The following is a 21,954-nucleotide window of genomic DNA, read 5'->3' as shown; positions in this document are numbered from 1 at the left end:
TTTCTACTAAGCCCTCTGTTTCCCAGCCCTTGGAAGTGTGCTCTGCGAAAACACCTGTGCCTTCTCCCTGCCTCCTGTGCAAGCTGGAAGAGTGCACAGATCCTGAAAGCACACTGAAAGCTCCCCTTGTGTTATCTGTGAGCTTCTGAGAGGCCGGGAGAGGTATGCTGCAAAGCTCGGTAACAGAAAGCAGAGCACACTTTTTTTTTTTTTTTTTTTGTGCCAGCAAGAAGCATGATGCTATTGCTAAATGGGTCTTGTCAGTGATATGAGTCCAAGACTGCTGTTGAGCCAGACTATCTGTCCTGCCAGCAGACAGGTGATCAAATGAAACTGATCTTTCCTTTCAATCTTAAGTAATGCTGAGGGTAATTGCTCCGTGGTATTGTTGTTTAGTAGCTAGACTTACACCAAGCCTCTGTGGTGCTCCCAATAGAGATCCTTTTCTTGTTTAGCCAAGGCATGAAGGCCCCGAATGGCTCTACACAATCTCTCTCCCTGCAGATGTCAGCATCCAGGAGGCCTCCCTTGCAGCCTGTTGTTGCTAGAAGAATAACAGGGCTTTGGTCCTACCCTCCACCAGCTGAGCTTTGGATTAAGGAGGAAAAAAAAAAAAAGTCAAAAAAAAAAAAAAGTAAAGATTTTAAATGAACTTTGTATCTGAGGAGGAGCAGCATGGAGTTGTTTGCATTCCCCGGGGATTATCAGGATTGGGTTCTAGCACAAGCTGTGTGAAAGAGACCACTGTGACTATATACAGTTGAGGAAAGGTGAGATGACAGTTACATGAGCTCCTTGGACTGCTATATGAAGGCAATTGCATTCACTGGGATTGAATTTAAATGAGTGAGCTTAAATGAATGGTAGCAGAGTGGGACCTGAAAGTAGCAGGAGCAAGACCCGAGACACAACCTCTGCTCACTCACCAAAATCAAACCGGCCAGGCATTAGGGACATCACACTCTCCTTGCCAATCTACAATTCAGAGCATCAGATCTTCAATGGTTCATGCAGAAAGGTGTGGGCAGACATGGCTTTAAGCTGGTGCAGCTGTAGGCCTGCTCTCACACACACTCTTAGTCTAACCACTTTGAGATCCATACAAGCACGGCGTCACCAAAAACACATAGGATATAGGATATGTGGACTCTCAGCTTCAAATTTCATGTTCTATAGTAAAAGCATACAAGATATTACCTTTCCCAGGGCTGTCCACACACTTTTAAAACAGAACTCAGGATCTATAAAACCAAAATCTCTGCATTCTTCCTGTTGTCTCCTAGCACAATCCCAGTCCTGATGACCCCAGAGATAAGCATTTAAACAAGCCCAGCAAGAACCAGAGTGGAGAGACTTGCCACGAACAACACAGAATTACATTTGACAGCCTAAAGGATAGCTAGACCATAGGAATGGTCAGGTCACTCTCACCATCACATCTAGACGTCCCCGATGTCTAGTGTTTGGCAGCTGCCACGTGAACCTCTGGTGAATGGATGGATAGTCACTAGTGGCTCAATTGGGCAGCCAATATGAGATTTATGGTATTCAGAGAGTTGCTTGGTAGCCATAAGAAAGGAACTCATGGGCTTTCAGGGTCTAGGAAAACTCTGTGGAGGAGGAGAAGCTGAAGATTTATGTGGGCAGTTGGCAGATGGCTGGCTGCTGTCCCAGAGAGGGTGCTGCACAGGTCTCCCAGTGCTCCTGGGTGTGTTTCGCAACTACAGTAAGCGTTTTCTTTCGTAGTCTTCACTGGCCCTGTTTGCTGCAAGCATTCTTACTTATCTTGCAAACCCTCAAATAGGAAAATATCACATGCCTCTCTGTGTGTGTGTAAAGAGGAAGGTATTTGCAAAGAGGTATTTGAAATATGCTTCAAAGTTCAGCCAGCTCACCCAGTAGGCTATGGCGAGGTGCAGCAGGACTTGGGTTTAGAAGCAAATATTGCCCAGCTCTGTTAACTTTTAAGTTGTTCAGTGTGTCAAGAGGACAGGGCTCTTGACTCACAATCTGTTGTACGGCTCCAAACAGAAGGCAGTAGGAGACAGAAGTCTTTTGTGAGCTTCATGCCACATACCTGGCAGTGCTTTCATCAGCTCTCCTGAAACAGCATCTGGTATTTCTTATGGACCCTGTACATTTAAAAGCAAGCTAGACCTAGCTAGGAACACAGAGAAGAGAAAGGGGATTGTAGCCTTTCCCCTTTCATGGTGATAAAAGCCAGAGAGTTTTACGATGATAAACTCCACACTTTTAACATGTAGTCTCTCCCAGTGTCCTGTTGCTGGGCTAGCTCCTAATCTGTCCCCATGGCACTTCTCATGCCAGCAAAACTAGCGGATGCCACTGATTCTTTGCAGTCCAGTCATTCACAATGCACTTACTTTTTCCTTGTTATCCATGGTGATGGCAATCTGCATCCTTCTCCCCCGGCGGAAAGCCACCAAGTGGTCTGTCTCCTCTTCACTGAGGTCTGGCACCCTGCCCGGGCCAGGGAAGCACTCGGTGCGTTTCTCACTGACAATCCGCTTGCCCTGGAAAGAACAGGATGAGCTTAAGGACACCTCCATTAGCCCTATGCAGATCCCTTCCCATCCCTGAATTGCACAGGATTTTGGCCTGGCAGAACAGAAACATGAGCCAGGCTTCTTTGTTTGTAAAGCTAGATACTTTAAGGGATATATAACATTACATAGCCTTGTTTAACTGAGTACATACTACTAGGTAGGGTGGGATTTCCCCCGTTCAGATGTTTTCCAGCACGAACAAGATTGACATTTTTATTCCGGACAGGTGAATGCCACACTGCATTTTTGTCTTTGACACAAATATGAAGTTGTCCTCTCAACAAACAAAATGTCCGAGTAAAACATGAGGCTACACTGGAGCAGAAACCTATGAGGTGAGATAGAAAGGAAATAGTGATGTTCTCTCCACTCTTGTCTGCAAAGCAGTTACTACCCCAAAGTGTATTAACACTTGATAATTTATTATCTTCATAATCATTGTGCATCTGTATTTCTGGGATGATTTATTCAGCAGAGGAATAGTTTAGAAAACTGATATATAAACTCCTTAAACAAGGGCAGTTTACCCCCTTTCAGATATTATTTCCAGCTGTTTGTATCAGCTCATGTCTTTACTGCATGTATTTACATCTGGTTCTAATTTTGTTAATTATCTTTGTAGTCGGTTGAGCTCCAGCCAATGCCCTCAGCCATCACTTCCACAAAATGAGTACATCTTTTGTACAAAAATACATACTTTTTCTCATTTAAAAGTATCATATTTCAGTTCCATCATGTGCCTTTTTATTTTTGCCTTACAGGGAAATAAAATACTTGGTAAGTCATCTCCATCATTATCTCTGATCTTTTTCTTTTCTATTCTATATCCTATATGATTCTTCTGATCAACTTTGTCTGGGTTCATCCCTTAGAAGCTTCCCTCCCTAAAGGATGGTTTTTCTTCTGGTTTTCTCCCTGGACTTCCACACATACCAGAGTCTTGATTTTAATGGGTCTCAGAACCTCCAAGCAAACTTCAGTGAACCTTGGGAACTCTTTGTCGCTACGAACTTCATTTCAAAAACAAACAGCAGACACTGACCTCAGATTTGTATGGAAATCTTGCAAGCGTCAGTGAATTTGCCATGAAATATGATATCAAGATGTCTTGCATTAGCCTCATCTTCACTTGGCTCTGCCAGAAGTGCAGATGTTAGCATGGAGGGAGCCTTGGTGTAGACAGCCTCCATAAGCAAGACCTTTTTTATCACTTGTCCAGTCATCGAGCTTCCTAAAACACAATACCCGCTTTAGAAAGTAGTGGAATATTTTCTGCATCAGACCTTCAGTCTCTTGCTCATTCTGCTCTCACATTGTGTAGTTTTGCTGTCTCAGCAGAGACTGTTCTTGAGTTGGTCTATGCGTGCAGGTTGAGGAGTGGGTCCATGTCCTGCTGTTGGTTACAACCACCAGAGCTGTGTGGACAAACTGGGGATTTTTTATACATTCCCTTAACCATGTACAGCTCCGGTTTCAGGTTTCAGCTCTCGCTTCTAACAAGTTTTGCTGCCCTTAGTAGGACCCTTGCTATTTCTGCTTTTCTTGAAATAACTGAAGCCACATGTTGTGTTCACAGTAAGGATCTGCTGCCAATCTGCTCAATGCTGCTCTGGTGCTTTCTGTGGTGTTCTCAATGTTTGTGTCAATGCAGTCTACTTTGACTGCTGCCATGGACTGAGTAGATGTCTGTGAGCCACCCCCAGCAATGTCAAGATCCTTTTCTGAGAGAGTAAAAGTTGATAATCAAGAAAACAGGCGACCGTTTAAATACGGAGTACAACTGCCTGGGCGTCTACCATGGCCAGCCACTCAGCTTCACTTCCACCTGGAGCATGGTTGTATGCCCTGAAGGTGCCCCCTTATCTAAGAACTCTGTGAGCTGTTTTAAAGGTCTAAGGCTAAGTATCTGTCTCAAGAACGATGTGATTTTAGCAGCTGGGACAGAGCCAGAAAGTTCAAAGCAGAATCTAAACTGCTCTGAAATCCTCGTTTTACCTTCCCTCCATGAGTAGGGCATACTATAGTGTCCTTAACTGCACATCCCATTGCAGTCACAAGATTACCAGTGATTGCATTACTACAGCTTAATAGCTGACTGCCTGATTTTTAAAATAAAGTGAGAACCAGCTGAAGATGAGAAGACATTTAGCAACTTTGGCATCAGTGACCAGAGGATGTTGGATTTTAGGAGACTGAGAGCATTGAGCAGAAGACTAGAGACCATGGGCTTCTGGAAAGGAGATTTTGGCTTGTTCAGGGAACTGGTATGCAGGATCCCACAGGAAGCAGTCTGAAGGGGAAGGAAGCCCAGGAGATCTGACTGGTTTTCATAGACAAGGCTCAAGAACGTAAGTAAGGACTTACTGTTGTGCAAGAAATGAGCAGGTGTGGTAGGAGGCTACCTTGGCTGAGCAGGGAGCTCCTGGTTACACTTACATGTGAAAAGGGAGTCTGTGGGAGGTGGGAAGGAATAGGGTCTCAAAGAAGAATATAGGAGCAGCACCCAAGGGTGCAGGGATGGAGTTAGGAAAGCCAAAGCTCAGCTGGGATTGAAACTGGTGAGAGATGTGGAGGTCAGCAAGAAGGACTTCTGTACGTATATTAGCAGCAAAGAAAGATGAAAAAAGATGTTGGCCTGCTGTGGAATGGGGTGAGCAACTTAGTGCCATGAGACATAGAAAAAAATGAGGTACTCTATGCTTTCATTGCCACGGTCTTTTACTGGCAAGATCTGTCCAACCTCTCAGACATGCTCAGAGAAAGGTCAAGAGGCAAGGGATACAAGCTGCCACAAGGGGAAGTACAACTCAAATGAAGGGAAAAAAATCACAATAGTAGGGGTCAAACAGTTGAAAACTGGTGCCCAAAGCAGCTGGGAAATACCCATCGATGGAGATTTTCAGAACTTGACTGGACTCAGCCCTGAGCAACCTGTGACAACCTTGAAGTCAGCTGTGCTTTTAGCTGGGGACAGGACTAGATGGCCTCCTGATGTCCCATCCCACATTAGTTGTTTTATGGTTCTGTTATTGTTTTCAGGTTGTTAGCCTGCCTCAACTCTGAAGGAAAACCTGTTTAGACTTTATGTGTGTACATGCACAAATGTACGTGTGCAGATGTGTGCAAGCATAGTAATTTTGCCTGTTTTCTTCGGCTTGTGGCTTTTATACAGCAAGCACCAGGTAGTACAGTCCCGAATTCAGGATCGGTCAGACACAATGTTTCTAAGTACCTAGGTCGTGGCTTTTAAGTGGCACCTGCTTCTCAATTACTGAATCACCCCATGTCCAGAGCTAACATAGCTCCGTTGCCAGAACTATTGGCCAATACAAACACAGGATGTTTTAGAACTAAAAGTATATTTCAAGTCCTATTTATACTCTGTGATTCATGTATTTTATTCCTAATTTTCACTGAAACCAGAGACAGGAATTATAATGGTCAGCACAGGATTCCTACTTGTAGTCAAAGCCACCAATGTGGCTTTTCTTTATGCTGCTGCAAATCAGTATTAATGGACATGGGTAGACGAAAAATTAACCTTTTGAATAGACTATCTTGGTCTCATATTTCAGACCACAGAGCTGTGCTGGATAATTTGAAGCTGCAAATTTCTTCTGCCATCCTCTTTGGGATCATAGGGCAACATCTGTGGTCACAGGAGTATTCTCTGGTCTCATTCATGTTAGCAGTTATGCTGAGATGACCCAGTAGCTCAGAAACACAATATTAACATGGTCATTTTAGGAAGATACAAATGGGAAATGCCTGTGCTCTTACCTTGTGATAAACACAGGAAAATGCAGTTTTATTTAACTCTTCCTTTATAGACTATGTAAATGGCTACCTCTTATACAGCAGCTTGCCAAGTTAGCTAACTGAATGATGTGTCTTCCAGACATATGAACAAACATTTCCCGTTGAAATGAAAAGCAAGTGAAAATAAAAAGTCTTGTTAGCTGCTCTGAAAACCTAAGCATTCCTATTTAAACTTTCTCCCACAGCTAGTGAGGATGAAGTGGAAAACGCCATTGTGTGTGCTTCACAATTCCCCTTTATAAGGGAAACTAAACAGTTTCTTATGCCTTGAGACATGGAAGAAAAGCGCTTAGCAGTTTTTCAAGGCCCCCTACACATCATGGGTCCACAACTTAACCCCAGCAATGCCAGGGCAGTCACAGCAGGGACAAAACCAGCCAACCCTGGTTTTGGAATAGGCGTATGCAAGACTGTACCCCTCTTCTTTCTCTCCCCACACCAGCCTGTCCTCTTCTCAAAACCTCTTCCTCACTCATGTCTGTTGGGTGGAGGTCTCTATAAAGCAATCTGGGCAATTGCCCAAGGCAATCTGTAAGGCAATTTTCTATGCAAAAATCTCTTTCTTTCTTTTCCCCAGCTTCTGTCTCCCTGTCAGCAACCCTTGAGCCAAGAAGGCTGCCTACTGCCACCCAGGAACTGTGCAACCCAAGCAATGCACTGCTGCTTCCTCAGTGTGCAAAGAGTCCCACAAAGGACAGTGTTCTCCCACCATAAGAGCAAAGTTCTTGGGAATCACAGGAACAACTCAAGTTAGACCCCCTGCATAAGGCTCAGTTTTCCATGACTAAATTGCCTGGGGAAGAGCTGAGAGCTACTGGTAACCTCTGAAGGTAGCCGGATCCATTGTGCCTTGCAGAATAGGCTCTGAACTGCTTGCTGTCCTGTTTCCCTGCTCTATTTCTGGCATGAATCAGAGGCTGAAAGTAGGGTTTGACTTTGCCTTGGAACCACTGAATTGCTCAAGCCTGGTACTTACTTTGGTGCTGAAGCTGTACATTACTTTTTTCTTCAATTGTTATTATTCCCAGGAAATACCTTTGCTCCAGGGATAATTCTGAGTTTCCTGGGGCATTCAAGGCAATACATGTTCCCTTCTGTTAAACCCTGAGCAGGCATGTGCAGTAATTCCAGGCTGTCCTGGTGAGGTTAATTAATGAACCGGTGAGTTGGGCTGCCCTGCCCTAAGCAAAGGACCAATACAAGGTGTTTAGCATCTCGGTTAAGTTTTTTATTATTATTATTTTTAATTTTGTTTTATTTAGTTTTGTTTGTTCGTTTTTCATGAAGAAAGCAAGTCCAGTGATGGCTTAGTAGGGTAATAGCAAGCTATTAGTCCATCACTTGTACATCAAACATTAATTCTAGCTTAAGTCAACAGCCATACCCTAGAGCTCTTTTAGGTGTTTAGGTGGCAATGACCTGTCCTTTGGACAAATAACACGGTCACAAGTAACTCCTGCCAGGGAGGCTCAGCACTGAGTGGGTATGTCTGAAAGATGGGCTAATCCCTTACTGCCTGAGAAAGTCCTTCCTGAGGAGGGACACAGGGCATGAGTAAAAACAACAGCCACTATGTGAAAACCCAAGAACCAGTGCAGAGGGGCTTGTACCCAAATACAGTGAACGAAACTGAAGCTCCAAAGCGCATTAGTGGATTTACAGGAAGGTGGCACCTTCCTAGGGACATTATATGTTAAAAGTCACAGTAGGAAGGCTGGCACATTGGCAAAGCCATTAAACCCTGCAGTTTATGGAGCAGATGGCAGGGAAGGCCGAGAGGCTGATACAGGAAATATCTCTTTAGCAGAGCAGTGATAGCTAGACTTATACAGGAGTGGGAGACCACTGACTTTTCTATGAAATACCCTTTTCCCTCCCTCCCCATGCTACTTTTGGCTAAGATGGGTCGCCTGAAGGCACATTCTGCTTAACATGCCAGCACATCTTTTGCTCGTTTACTATTTTAAGAATATCAGAGATTTCCTAGATTGCTTGTCCCACATTGGGAAATCCTGGCCCTCAGCGGGCTAGCTCTCAAAGCGAGGGATGTCAGATGAGGAAAGTGCCCGTGCAGAGCCAATGGGAACAGGGAGCAGGGCCCAAAGAGGCAGCAGTGCCTGGCAGAGCCACCTCCTCCCCTCCACGGGACCTGTCCCTGCTCACTTGCTGCCTGTGTGAGATTTGAGACTCTGGCACTAGCTATTTAGCTGCAGGCAGGCAAAGCTACACCGCTCGTGACAGCTACACCCTGGAAACTGTTCGCTGAGAATCTGTAAATGGAGAAATGCCCCTCTTACGGCTGAGGCATGCCCCAGATGGCAAAGGTAGTGTTAAAAATGCCCACCTGAGGGGTGTCAAGAAAAAGAACATGGGGAACAAAGACATACCCTGGAGTTCTGTCCAGTTTATACAACTTTCCAGCTGCCTTTCCGTTGGAGCTTCTCCCTTTGTAGTGCTTTGTGACATTGAGGTTTTAGTGCAAATTGTTTTCTGCACCGCCCAGCTGCTCTGTTGCTTGAACCTTGCAGTGGTCATAGGAAAAATGTTGGTGAGGCAAATGAAATAGGCCTATTTTGTTATTCCAGTATCACCAAGCAAGTCTCTTTGCGGACACCTGGTGAAGCCTTGCTCACTGGGAAGCTGAGGCAAATTATCTACACTCTCTTTTAACCTTCAGCAGCCCAGAGGATGCCTTAATAGAGCAGTAGTAACAAATGAGATTGTACTTCATGTGACAGCAAACACAATTTTGTCCAAAATCCTGGTAATTTTCCCCTCTCACCCAGTACAGTTCCACGCTCTTCCTACTCACCCATTTGAAGAACTAAATTTAAGGTAACTAAAGGAATGTTCTGAACTGACGCCACCGGAACATTCAGCAATAAATCAGTTTTCCTCTGTCGTCAAGTCAGGCTGCTGGGTTGTGCTTTACACCAACACTCACGAGACCCTGGGGGGTTGCTAAGGCCTGAAAAAGGTACTTAATGCAGGCAAATTTGTATATACCATACAATAGGGAACTTATGGGAAGTTTCCATCGAGGTCTGCATTTCCGGCAGAAAAATCTCAGAGGTCTATTAATTGGCCATGCTGAAAAACATTGGTGCAGAGTTTAAGGCAGCAATGTGCTTTAGCCGCCAGTGCTCTGCGCTAATACAAATCCCCATCTAGGATTTGAATTCTGAGCTGTAGATTATGGAAAGGGCTCCAGGGGACACAGCCTGTCTGTGAGAGGCATTCACTCTGCAAATGTAATTGCTTCAAATGAAAGTCTCCCGCATACAACTACATGGCCATGAGAAACCTTGGAGGACACTTAAATATTTCACTGATAAAGTTCAGTCAGTAATGAGGGATTTCTATGTATCCTCTATTCTAAGAAAAAAAAAAGGCATTTATTTCTTTTGTATTAGAAGGTGGTTTGGTTGTTATGGAATGCGATTTCATTTGAAAGGGATGTTCACGCTACTGGTTATGTATTTGGAACGAAGGAAATGAGAGGCCTCATTCTCTTTCTCCTGAAAAATCATTCTGAAAGCTACATTATTTCCAAAATGATTCAGTTCCTTCAAGGTAACATACAATGACTTCATAATGGTGCAGTGATTGTAGCCTACTTCTTTATGGAAAGAAAGGCTAGCTAGGTCAGGGAGAAACAGAAATGAAAAGGCATTCGAGGCACAAAATTGGGAAAACATTTCCAAGCTGCCTCAGAGGGAGTAAATGGCTCTCTGCCTTTTGTTTACAGCCAAGGTTTTCAGCACTCCTACCTCAAAGCGCCAGGGTAGCAGGAAGGGTGGGGGCTCACATCATTACCCTGGGAAATGGCTTTGGCCTGGACCTCGCTTCACAAAAGCCCTCTCAGATTTTGTGGGCCAAGCATGTTGCTGTGCCTAAAAGGGGCTCCGGGGGAGCAACGTTTGCTGCCACCGTTTCCTTTTCCTGGTGCTGCGCTGGCAGAAATGGGCTGACCTCGTCTGCCCCAGTGGCTTAGAGAGGCAGGGGATGGATGGCTGAGGCTTTCTGTCTGCTTCCCATGAGCACGGTCTGCACAAAGGGTCCGTGCTCATCTTGGCGGTGTGTCTCCAGATGTCTCTCTGGTGTCTAATTAGTGTTAATCAATTAACAGATAACTCTGCTTCCTGTGTTCTTGTGGAATATATTAAACATCAAGAAAATGTACCAGCTGCAGCAGTAACCTTCTCCAGAGGCTCACTAACTAGAGGGCTTCCCTGAGTTCCCATGCAGGTGCAGGTGCACATGCAGGTATTACATTTTTCCAGGGGAGGTGGCATTTCTGGTCCTTGTTCCTATTGATCTCAGTGGCCAAACTCAGTAACTCCAGCAAGAACAGGATCATTTCCCTGGGATATACCAGAGGTAAATAAGAGCGTGAAGCTCGTACAGGCGCATATTTCCTTGGGCATATTGCCAACACTAACTGCCAAACTTTTACCAAATCCTTCCTGCCAAAACTTCAAAAAATCATTACATCTAGATGCACAGACTCCACGAGAGATAGGGGTAGCACCTAGGAAGGAATGTTCTGGCATGATCATTTTCAATTACTTTTTCTGTTTCGCAAAATTTCTAATTAAGTCTGAAAATACTGGGGCGCATTTGCTGCCCAGCACATTGGCAGCTGCAACTGATACTCATGTCACTTTGGATTTTATTCTGTGTTTAGGACTTTCTGGAATAGAGCAACAGGGAGAAATGATGCTATTTTTACCACTAAACATCATTGCCTCCCCGGGAATAGTTAAGGAGCAATGCAGCTAAATCTATCTGGGCTCTCACTTATCTCCATCCCCTTTCCAGGCACAGCAACAGAGTTTAACACCCTGCTGCTGGCCCAAGTGGTCGGCAGTAAGGCATCTGCTCTCCCAGAAAGGGCTCTGCATGGGCTATGGAAGGAGCTGCAGGGAGGTTTAGCAAGGCCTGGGGGCTGATTCCAGCAAATCACACATGGGGAGGAAAACACAGCGCGTGGCAACTCGAGGTGTAGACTGAGGCTGTGCCGAGGGATCGAGAAATGAGAGGAAAGGAATGGGAGGGGATCTATTCCATTCAGAGAGGAGACAGTGGGGGACAGGCTGAGCAGAAAGCTCAAGTGAGAGGCAGGACAGAAGCCCCTTTGTAATCTTCTTCCCTGCTCACCTTGGCTTTGTTGTCCATGGTAACAGCCAGCTGCATCCTCTTTCCCATTCTGAATGTGAACATATGATCTGCTTCCTCCTCCTCCTCTTCCTCTTCCTCACTGCCAATGCCGAATCCAGGGGTCGTAGGACAGGGACTCCATTTCTCGCTCACCACCCTTTTGTCCTGGGAAATGAAGCACTTCTATGAGCAAATCCCGGCCCCTCAGCTCACTGGGGCGTCCCTCTTCCCCAAACACACCTGCCCACGAGCAGGGTAGGCCAGTTAAGGAAATGGCAAGCCTTGCCCTGAGGAAGTTTTCTGTGCCCGGCACTGTGCCGTGACATTCCTATGGAACAAGGGGCTCGTTGTCTGCTCAGCAGCAAAAGCCACAATTACAGAGGGTCTAGAAAATCCTTTGCACTTACAAATCTGACATTTCAGACTAAAATGCCAGAGTTTTAGGAAACAAATGTCATCCTCCTCTCTTTCTGCAGCACTCTGAGTTAGATCAGGAAAGCCTAAGTCCTGATGGAGATTGCCTGGGAAGCCAAGTGGATGGCTCCTGAGGGTTGTGCTCACCATCGAGAGGGCTGGGCTATCTTGTCCATAGTGTTCAGTCTGGGTAATTGCATCTTTCAGGTCCTGTATGAGAGAAAAACGTGTGCAACAACGCACCTCCAGAGAAAAGCAAGGGCCAGGGCGTGATGAAGTGAGCAATGCACTAGCCTGGATCTGACAACCCAGGAGTGCTGACTGCGCAGGCTGAAGCTCAGCCTTGGACATCCCCCGGGGGTTAATGCAGGACTGGCCTGGTGATTTACCAGCTCCCACACTGCCAGGAGAGAAGGACAGGCTTTGCCAGACACAGATTTGGTGCAGTCAGGAAGGATGCCTGGGACTTGCAGCATTTGACTCAAAGCCCCAGAGCAGCAAAGGGCTATTTGCTTTGCAAGTTGCTTTGCCTAAGGAGAACGCGACTTTGCCCAGCCTGCAAGTATCCTCAGATGCATTCCTGACACCTCCAATGACACACACACATGGTGACACGTCCTGCCTACACATCTGCAGCAATGTTCATACCCGGGACCCATCCAGGGCCAAATGTGCCTGTTCACATACTCATTCATCTTCCTGCCTGTTCATTCTGAACGTTGGGTACTGGTGCTTGGGCATGGCTGGAAATGCGTGGATCAGCAAACATCAGTTTGGGCACACATCTCTGCAAAGCTCTTATATCATTTCAGGGACCTCTAGGAGCTATGTCCCGTGCCTGAAAGAGCTTTACTGTGGAGGCTGTCTCCATCAGCAATGCCACTTGTGGAGGTCCTGTTGGAGTGAGAGCTGGCTTGTAGACAGCACTTACGTTGTGAGCTTTGGTGATGGTAATAGTGAGTCCGTCTTGCTTGGGTCTCCTGGAAGTAACAGCCATTCCCTCCTGCTCAGCTCGCTTTTTGTCCTCTTCTATTTCCTGAAACAGATATGTCTTTATCGTCAGCCTGAACCTGTCTCTCTACAGAGGTTGTCCATGTTCCTGTTTAGAATTTCTCCTAAATGGATCCACCTCCACTTCTGAAAGGGAATGGACCAACTTGTGTCCCTTCCGTGTACCCTTGGAAGGGGTGACAGTGGCTGGAACATATGGAGAGGCTGGGAGACACACCAGGCCTGCAGAAAGTGAGAGCTGTGCACAAAAACAAGGGTCCCCATGCCAGGCTGGGGCCAGGGCATTATGTCTTGCCAGAAGAAGGTGGCTGTGATCTGCCTATCTACTAGGCAGCTTCTAGAAGCCAAGTGATGGTAGTTAGGTGCGTAACATTTCATATGGAGTGAGGGTTCCTCTCCCTGACTGCTTGTAGCATTCAGTCCTTCCTATAGCTTTCAGCAAGGTACCATTTTGTTGCCGTCACCAGAAAAGGTCCAAAATGGCTCCTCTGGTATCAAAGGAAATAAATCTTCTAAGCAAGATCCAGTCCAAAACTCCACTGAGTCCTTCAGCTCTAGGTCTAAGACAAAACAGCTCTTTGCTGGATTCAAGACTACCTGCCCAGCTGGCAAATGTTAATCAGCTCCAAAGCCAAGAGGCTTTGTGCACAGGTAAAGAGGTGGGAAAGGTGTGATAGAGACAGAGGAAGAAAGTAGGGTGAGAAGAAATGCTGATGTAGGAATGGAGACATCAGCAAGCCTGGTTTCCAATTTCAGGAGCCGTAGCAAAGGGCAGAGCTTGGCACACCTGCTCCAAACAGTATCCTGTGTAATAATGTTATCTAACCAAGTTGTTCCTACACTGCTGACTGTTTTCTTCATGCAGCAAACTGTGAGGATTCAAAACAGAGGTGGGGAAGATAAGAGTCAAGTAGACGTACCTGGTATCTGCGTATGAGCGCTTCATTCTTCTTCCGCAAAGCCAGGATTTTCTTATCAAGTTCAACATCTTTCTGTTCTTTCTTCCTTAGCACGGCATCATCCACTGCGGCATCCTGAAAACAGAAGGAGCAAAGCTTTTCCCAGTCATCGTACCAACAGGACACAAACCTCATCCTTCTGCTTGGATGGGGGGAAAGCTGAAGGGTCTTTGCCCCCCATTTCTCCCCTTAGACCTCCACTTAAAAGGACACTGTACCTTTTTAGTTGAATAGTTGAATTCTTCCTGACAGAATCAACCCTTTTTTTATTATTATTATTTTTTTAAAACATTTCTCTTTGGCAGTGAGGTAATTGGAGCAAAAACGCGATGGCCTACTTTGATGGCTGGCAGTAGGCTCCAGAGTTAACACAGCACTTAGTAAATGAGACCTCTCCCTGCTGCTGGTTCAGGTGCTGCCAGGCACACCCAGTGCCCTCCGTTTGCATTCAGCCAGCACCTTGGTTACCGCAGGGAATTGCAAAGCAGATTTCTAAATTCTAGTGACAGCAGCGTCTGGTGGAAATTAATGCTGATGGGTATCAACTCGCTGCAGCAAGCTGATCCATTTCGTCTAGCCTCTGCCTGGTGTTTACAGGAAAAGCAAGGTGGCAGAGCTGAGATCTCCGAGGCACTACAGGTTTATTTTTAAACAGTGTTTTTGTGCTCTCCTTATCAGCATAGCATCTGCGTGCCTCTCCTCTGCTCACACGCAGCTGGGTGAGACAAAGTGAGACCGGCGAGGGGAGGAAAGAAAACCCTAGGTTTATGGGCAGGCACTGGATATCTGTTTTGGGCCCTTGCAGCTCCAGCCATTGGGCTACCCCCAGCCTGCCTGCCTTGCTGTTTGGTCCTGTGCAGTAAATCTGCTGTGGGAGCACTGCAGCAAATCTGCAGCACACCTGCACCAGGAAAAAAAAAAAAAAGAAAAGATGGGGCCCAAGGAGAAAGCTGGGCCCCACCTCCAACCCCAGCCTCAGAAACCTCTGAGACCAGCACCAGTGCTCTCACCCGGGCTCCTCACCCGAGCAGCCCCCTTCAGGGGTGGGCACTGCACCTCTGGGGAAGCAGATTTAATAAAAATGGAGAAGTGAGGCCACAGCAGGAGGTAAAGAAGAGGAAGACCCTTCTGGAGAGGGAGGAGAGGGGGTCTGGCTGAGCAGGGACCCTCGAGGGGCTGCTGCCAGTGGGGGGGCCCTGGTGCTGCCTGAAAGGGCCAGGGCCGGGGAGCAAAAATACAGGGGGAGAGGTGCTGGGAGGGGAGCGGGGTGTTTTTTCCTAAGGGTCTGTTTGGTTGGGTTTATTCTTAAAGCCAGAATCCAGCATTAATAGATGGTTAATTGGCAAAGAAAACCAATTGAAATTTCTTGAATCACTAAAGCGTTTTTCCCCATGACGCATTAGTGACGCATGCTTTTTGCCAAAGCCCTCCCCGTCCCTGTTGGCTTCCTAATTCCTCACAAAAATAACAAGACCTTTAGGACAATCATCAGTTTCCTCATTTTCACAGGACCTCATCACTGCAAGTATTTCTGCTGCCCTCCCTTCTTCCAGGCCTGACAGCTCCCACCTGTGCCCATCCCAAGGGCAAAACCCCCAAAGCATCCTCCACGGCTTGCTCCGTAGCATTTGAGTGCCATTTTGCAGATGAATTACATATATATATTTTTTTTAACTCTACCTGCAGCCACGGACAAAAACGTCCTCCCTAGTAATCCTGTCAGCCCCACTGGTGAAAGCCAGAGCAGCAAAGCCTGGGAAGAGCTTCTGCACAGGCCGGAGGGGTTTTTCCTTCATTAATCATGACATAGCAGGTGTGACCTCCTTCGGGGAAGGATACGTCAGGGTCTAGCCACGGCAGCTGGGGACACGGGATCTGGGTCTGACAGCCGCCGTGCCTGGGGTCCAGCCTCGAGCCATAGCCAGCGGGCTCATAAGGCCCTTTTCCTGGGAAGGGAGTGTTTCTCTTGCATTCCTGCCTTTTGCCTGGTCCTAATTAGGTCACCAGAGGAAAAAGTGGAGTGGTGGGTATCCAGAGAAGGTGCTGTCAGACAAAGTTTTTCTTAAACTGAGCAAACACACAGTGAGAAGCACGAGGCTTGAGAGGAAAGAGTAAAACCACAAAGCTGTAGCCCAGGGGAGGGAAAGCCTTTGACTCTGCTCCATGTTCCCAGCTAAGTTTGTGCACCTCATCCAGAGACTTACAGGGCTCCAGCCTCCTGAAGCTGTGTTTGCAGTGTGCCCGTGCATCAAACGAGGCTGGATTTAGGTGCTGTGAACCTGACCCTTGATTTTTTGTGTCTCTTACAGTGGAGTTATTAGCATTTTACCGGGATGGGAAATGCACAGGAATATCCTGCCCACTTGAGAGAGCAGGATTTTGGATGAGCTGGAGGAATTACTGTCTTAATGTTACAAGGTTTTTGGCTACCCAGGAGATGGACAGAAGTAAGAAGAGGGGCACGTCTGATCCACCAGCCCTTTGGTAGTGGCTGTGCTGTGGTTTTGTCCTGTATTGGTGCAGAACCTGGGCCATGCTAATGTGGAAAATAACTGTAGGTAGCACATGGGAATTCAGCCAGGGGTTAGCATCGCTGCTCTTCCAACAGTGTCACGGGGCTCCTGGGAACCGGGGCTGCAAATCATCTGCTGTTGTACATGGCCAACGCTCGCTTTCAAAGGAAGGGATCCAGCTGCTGAATCACTGCACATCCCTGCAATGCAAGGTATTCCTTTCAAGGGCTCTACATGAAAAAAAAAGAAAAAAAAAAAAACAAAAACAGAGCTAATGACATTTCAGCTCTGATCAAGCAGACCTGTGTTTGATCTGGACCATCACTGCCAAGAACAGGGCGATGGAGGGGGCAGAAATCTCCCCACACAATGTTCTTTGGAGAGAGGGACTAAAGGTCGATAGCATGATACCATCACAGAGCAGGAGGTGGGCTGGATGTGGATGTTGTCAGAGACCAGAGAGGATAAAGGCAGGAAAACCAGTTTGCACAAGCACATCTTCAAGGGCGGCTTTGCCAGGACACAGGAACACATTCATGTTCAGGTGGAACAATTGGGACATTTAAACCACTCCCCCATGTTCTTCTGGTGGACAATGGGATTTTGTCAAGGTCTACAGAGAATGAAACGAGCTTTCCCATCGCCATCCATCATCCAGGTATGTGATGGGTGAGTAGATTGTATACGTGGGTGGATACACTTTCGTGGCCATTTTGCAAGCCTGATTAAAGCTGAATTCAGTGTTTACCTGAACAGAAGCTATTCTGTGAGCTCTAAATTGGCAGGTTTGGAGTTTGCCGGGTGCTGGGGTGTTGGCTGCTTGAGGGTGGGATCAAAGCGGTGCATGCCCTCAAACACACCCCTTTCATCTTTGAATCACTTTGAACAAAGTCCGACGGAGCCGCCCGCTCGGGCAGAATTCAGAAACTCCTGCAGAGACTGTATTTGCGCTCTTCTCTGTTAGCAGGCAAAAGATGGAGAAGTCCTGCCAGGCCGTTCTGCCTCCCTGCACGTTTGTCAACATTTTGCATTGCCGCACAGCTACTGCGGGGGGGAAGGGGTCTTTCTATTTCCAGCTGGAAACAAATCACTCAGAGGAAAGTTTCGCTGGTATTCATCACTTCACCTCCACATTATTAATGAAGCCATTAGGGTACTTCTGCGTGATGTTTCAGCGAGTGCTGGGGAGCCGCAGATGCCCCTTCCTCGCAGCCCCCGGGGCCACCAAGCATCCCACGGGGTGCAGAGGCGCCGAGCAGTGTTTCGAGCCCACACAGCGGCTCGCAGGGGCTCACCCATTGTGCAAGGCAGCCAAGTCAGCGTTTGCTGGCCAGCCACCGCACCGAGCCGGCCGACGGCTGGGGAGACGTGTCCGCCTCTCGCCGCGGGAATGAAGCTGCCACCCCAGCCCCTGCTGAAGCTGGTGCTCAGGACGAGAAGTGGCCACACTGCGCCCTTCCCAGAATAAAGCTCTTCCGGGGAAGCAAGGTGCCCGTATGTCACGGCGATGGGCGAGTTATAAATGGCTTTGGCAGAACAACCGCGCGATGGCTTTGAATCAGAAAGCAGCCGAGCCCGGTTCCTCCTCGATAGCGAGGCAGAGCTGCAGAAGGGGAGGCCTGCTTCTATCCCAAATAAAATGTCACAGAAGGAAAAATGGGGAGCAAGCGCCTTCGCGCTTCGATTACATGCCGACATCTCGCTCTGCCGTGCCCCCGCGCCCCGGTGGCACACACACACACGCGGTGCAGCTCATCGGGGGCTGAGGGGTGTCTCGCTCAGGGCTGTGTCTGCATGCAGCGTTTTCCTGCATACCTCTCCGACCATCTGCCTCTCCAGTGAGAGCCCTCGGAGGCAGCACGGGTGGGAAAGAGCGAGGGACAGGAGGTTGGGGGGAGGGACGGGAAGAGAGGAGCAGGGGCTCGAGCTAACACTCTTCTGCACGAGCAAACGCATCCGCTCTTTTTAAGAGATATTCTCTGCCTTGACAGCTGCGACTGAAACCCTTGCTGGGATGGGCAACATCCAGCCCTCCCCAGCTGGGTGCTCTCTGTTCCAGTCTCCCACCCACCCGGGAGCACATTGTCCTGAGCCAGCCACCGCAACCTGCGACATGCAAGCCCCGGCACCCAAAATCCGACCCCCCCCCCCAGTACCCTCCCCCCCATGACGCAGCAGGGTTCATTTACACTCTGTAGGCAAGGAATAAAAAAAATTAAAAATAATAATAATAATAAAAAAAAAAAACAACAAAGCCACAAGCACCAAAAGGCCACCCTGAGCGCAAGTCATTTTGTGGTCTTTTTAGGCGAGAGCCCCCGCTGCCCCGCGCCCCCCCGGGACCCCAAAGGCACTCACAGCTCGGTGCATGTCGGACGTCGGCAGCAAAGCCCGGCGGATTCCAGCGCAGAGCTAAAAGAGGAGAGCCATCAGACGGCCTTTCTCAGCACTGGTTGCACAGCATACAAGATCATGTTTTGATTACAAAAGCCTCGCCTGGGCTCCCAGCCAAGAGCACTGGCTGCCTAATATACCAAGCGCAGACAGGGTTTTGAGTGCCTGTGTCCTCCTCTCCGATCTCACTCTCTTTTTAAAAGAAACACTCCCCCTTTTCCCCCCTCCTGGCTCCTTTTAACTTCCTGATGCCACAAGCCCTCGTTCAAAGTGGAGAAAGCTAGCGAACAATGAAAAATGGATCAGGCAAACAGCTTGACTTCGCTTCGTGGCCATTCATGGGGTCGTGTTATTTGTTATGCATGGCTAGCTGCACGCCTGGCGGGGAATTGTGAAAATATCTGGGGTCCTGAATGTCTTGTCAGTGCGAGTATGTGCATGAGCCTTCATGGGAAAACAAGTGCCAGACTCGCCTTTTTCTCTTTATTTTCATTATTCTCTGGGAATTATTTCCCTGTGTTAAAAAGGCGTCTTTCGTTCAGGGAGGGGGGAGAAGTGGTGCTGTGGGCTATATGCTGTCAGCTTGCCACTGTGAGTGGCAAAAAGCACAGTTAAGGGAGAAGGTCCCTCAGTAAGCCCCCACTGAAACCTGCCAAAAGGACCCCATAAGAGTCACAGAGGGGCTTTCTGAAACAGGCAGCGTTTATCTGCTTTGTCTTGGGTTGCCCCACTCAAGCCCTCATCTCTGCACTATGCCCTATCCTATGTGCTATGCCCGCCCTCATCGCAGACAGGTGCCTTTTCCTTCGCCCTCCAGAGAGACCCAGACCTTCCAAGAGGTGAACAGGAGCTGGAAGCACACAGGGGGATATTTCGTTGCCCAAGGACTGTCCCCCACCCCAAACTTAATGAGAGTCCTGCTCTGTCTTCATGTCGTAGCATTAAAAAAGGAGTTCCTCTGCTGCAGGTACCTATCCCCTCTAATGCTTTTGAGCAGGTCAACCCCTCACAAAATCCAGAAAGCTCAACCCCAGATCCAGCACGGTTAAAGGGAAACTTTCAAAAGACTTTGAAGAACTTTGAACCTGGCCCCTCCTCTGCACTTAACTCTAACTACTGGAGAGCAGGGCTACTAAAGGAGGGGAAAGCATGGCTTAGCTAAAGTGCTTAGAGGCAAAGACTGACCCATATTAATCAGTAGCTTCTCCAATGATGAAAGGAAATTGAAGCCATTTCCAGAGGCAGTGCCTCTGGATTCAGGCTTGAGGAAGGAAATGAAGACTCTCCTGTGGATGGAAACTTGGGAGAAAGACACAAGAGCCTTGCTAGAGCCCAAGTGCCCAGCAAGAGGTTTGTGATGGAGAAGCCTGTGCAGGTGTGGAGCCATGCAAAGCCCTTCCTCGTCCTGGGAACCCACCTGAGCCAGAGGGATCTGGAAGGATGCTGCTGCCTTGGGTTTCCAGGGGAGTATAGTCCCTTGTGAGGATAGAGCCCATTTTTAGTTGGGCTGGGGGCCAGAGGGACAGGGTCAGCCCTGGAAGATGCTGCTGGGCTGACTCAGAGAGGCAATGCTCATGGAAACACTTTTTTCCAGTGCCAGTGCCATGTCCTGCAGGTACGGTGGACCTGTTTCTGAGCTCGAGGAATCTGCACATACTAACAACCAGCTCCAGATTAACACAAAGACCCACTTGATTATCCCAGATATTGAAGCCAGGTTGTATGCACAGTGCAGGGTAAATGTCACGTGCAGTGGGGTCTGTTGTGCTACCCCTGGATCTCATTAGCTAACAGTGCTCTTCATGCCCAAGCTGTCAAAGCTTGAGCTAAGTGCTCACAAGCAGTTCCTACAGATTTCACGGCCATGGCATCCCGGGTCCCTGCTGTCATCGACGGTGCAGCCAAGCTCTTCCAGTGACGAGCAGGCATGGAGTGTCCCAAAATACCCTTGCCTTTGCTAATGACTCTGGTGAGTTGCAGTTTCCTCCAGGGCAGCATCCACTGCCCTCAACACAGACAGCTGATGTTTCTCAGCTGTCCTTCACCCTGTCTGAGTGGCATAAATGAAAGACATCTACTTCTGCATCATCATCTGAGACAGATGAGAAGATGTTTTAATGCTGTGGACATAGAAACCCAAGGGCAGAAGGGGCCAGTCAAGGGAGCAGCATCTGCAGCTTCAGCAGTGGGGCAGAACAGGCTGGTTTGGGGACCTGTTGGTGCTCTTGGTACTCTCACAGGATAGAAAGCAGGACCTTATAAATATGCTGAGATTTGTGGGGTTATATGCATGCACATATGTTTGCTTATACATGGTGTCATGACCAGGAAGGGCTGCAGTAACACCAGAGCTGCCCTCACCTTGAGGGCTTTCTCTGAACTGTCAAAAACTCTGCTCTTAAGTGGGTGTCATAGCTGGAAACAGTGCTGCCTTCCCATGGGATCTGTGCCTACCTCAGGATAGGGGTGATCTTCCAGGACCACCACTCCAGCCCTGGGGAGCACTGAAACCCAGAGGTCTGCCACTTGGGAAGGAGAGGAGCCAGAGCTGGTCCCCATCTGCTGTTCCAGTGAGAGGGATGTGCTGGGTATGAGACATTTTGGTGGTCCTGCAGGATCTCAGGACACTCTGAAACCTGTTCACACAAGCACCCTCACCTTGGTGGCTGAAGCACGTCAGTACTGCTCTCTTGGGCAGTCGGTGGCAGCTATTTCCCAGCACGTATCAACTTGACAGAGTACTTCAGACAGCACGTGCATGTTACATCCATGCGTGACAGTAAGGACATTTGGAGAAAACAGCTTAATTACTCACACAGGAATTTGTCCACCACCCCCAAGGTAATCCCTTTATTGTTCTAAAATAGCCAGAAGACCTTTAATAAGCAGGATGGCCTGTTTCTGAGTTATCGTGCTCTGTCCTCTGCAGGCTGGCTTGTGCCATCTCTGAGGCCTGCTCGGCGCAGAAGCCATGGGGCGTACCCCGTGCAGGTACCCCAGGTCGGCTCTGTGATTTCCTCTTTATAGCAAGGGGATGTATCAGCTGTTGCTAACTATTGGCACCCCCTGAGGGAGCAGTCCCTGTGGTGGACAGAAGTTTGCTTTCAGAAGAGCCTG

At 48.0% G+C, this 21,954-nt stretch overlaps 1 protein-coding gene across 2 annotated transcripts in view; it reads right to left on the bottom strand.

Annotated features, from left to right (window-relative positions):
* The window catches only part of CCDC9B (coiled-coil domain containing 9B), a 50,200-nt gene extending 31,296 nt beyond the window's left edge, over nucleotides 1–18,904 (bottom strand). Inside the window, exons 1-6 of one of the 2 annotated variants that reach the window (XM_035539814.2) lie at nucleotides 18,802–18,904; nucleotides 13,892–14,005; nucleotides 12,892–12,996; nucleotides 12,108–12,170; nucleotides 11,547–11,711; nucleotides 2,385–2,534 (exon numbers count right to left, since the gene is read on the bottom strand). In XM_035539814.2, the coding sequence (XP_035395707.1) occupies nucleotides 2,385–2,534; nucleotides 11,547–11,711; nucleotides 12,108–12,170; nucleotides 12,892–12,996; nucleotides 13,892–14,005; nucleotides 18,802–18,813 (609 nt within the window). In that variant the 5' untranslated portion in view covers nucleotides 18,814–18,904. The remainder of the gene's footprint in view (nucleotides 1–2,384; nucleotides 2,535–11,546; nucleotides 11,712–12,107; nucleotides 12,171–12,891; nucleotides 12,997–13,891; nucleotides 14,006–18,801) is intronic. The other variant, XM_035539815.2, reaches the window with a different exon arrangement.
* Nucleotides 18,905–21,954: the final 3,050 nt, after the last annotated feature.

The sequence above is a fragment of the Cygnus atratus genome, chromosome 5, assembly GCF_013377495.2.
Source record: "Cygnus atratus isolate AKBS03 ecotype Queensland, Australia chromosome 5, CAtr_DNAZoo_HiC_assembly, whole genome shotgun sequence".
In the NCBI taxonomy this organism is placed as follows: Eukaryota; Metazoa; Chordata; class Aves; order Anseriformes; family Anatidae; genus Cygnus; species Cygnus atratus.
Note: the sequence above shows the minus strand (reverse complement) of the source record. Positions and strands in the feature narration are given on the sequence as shown.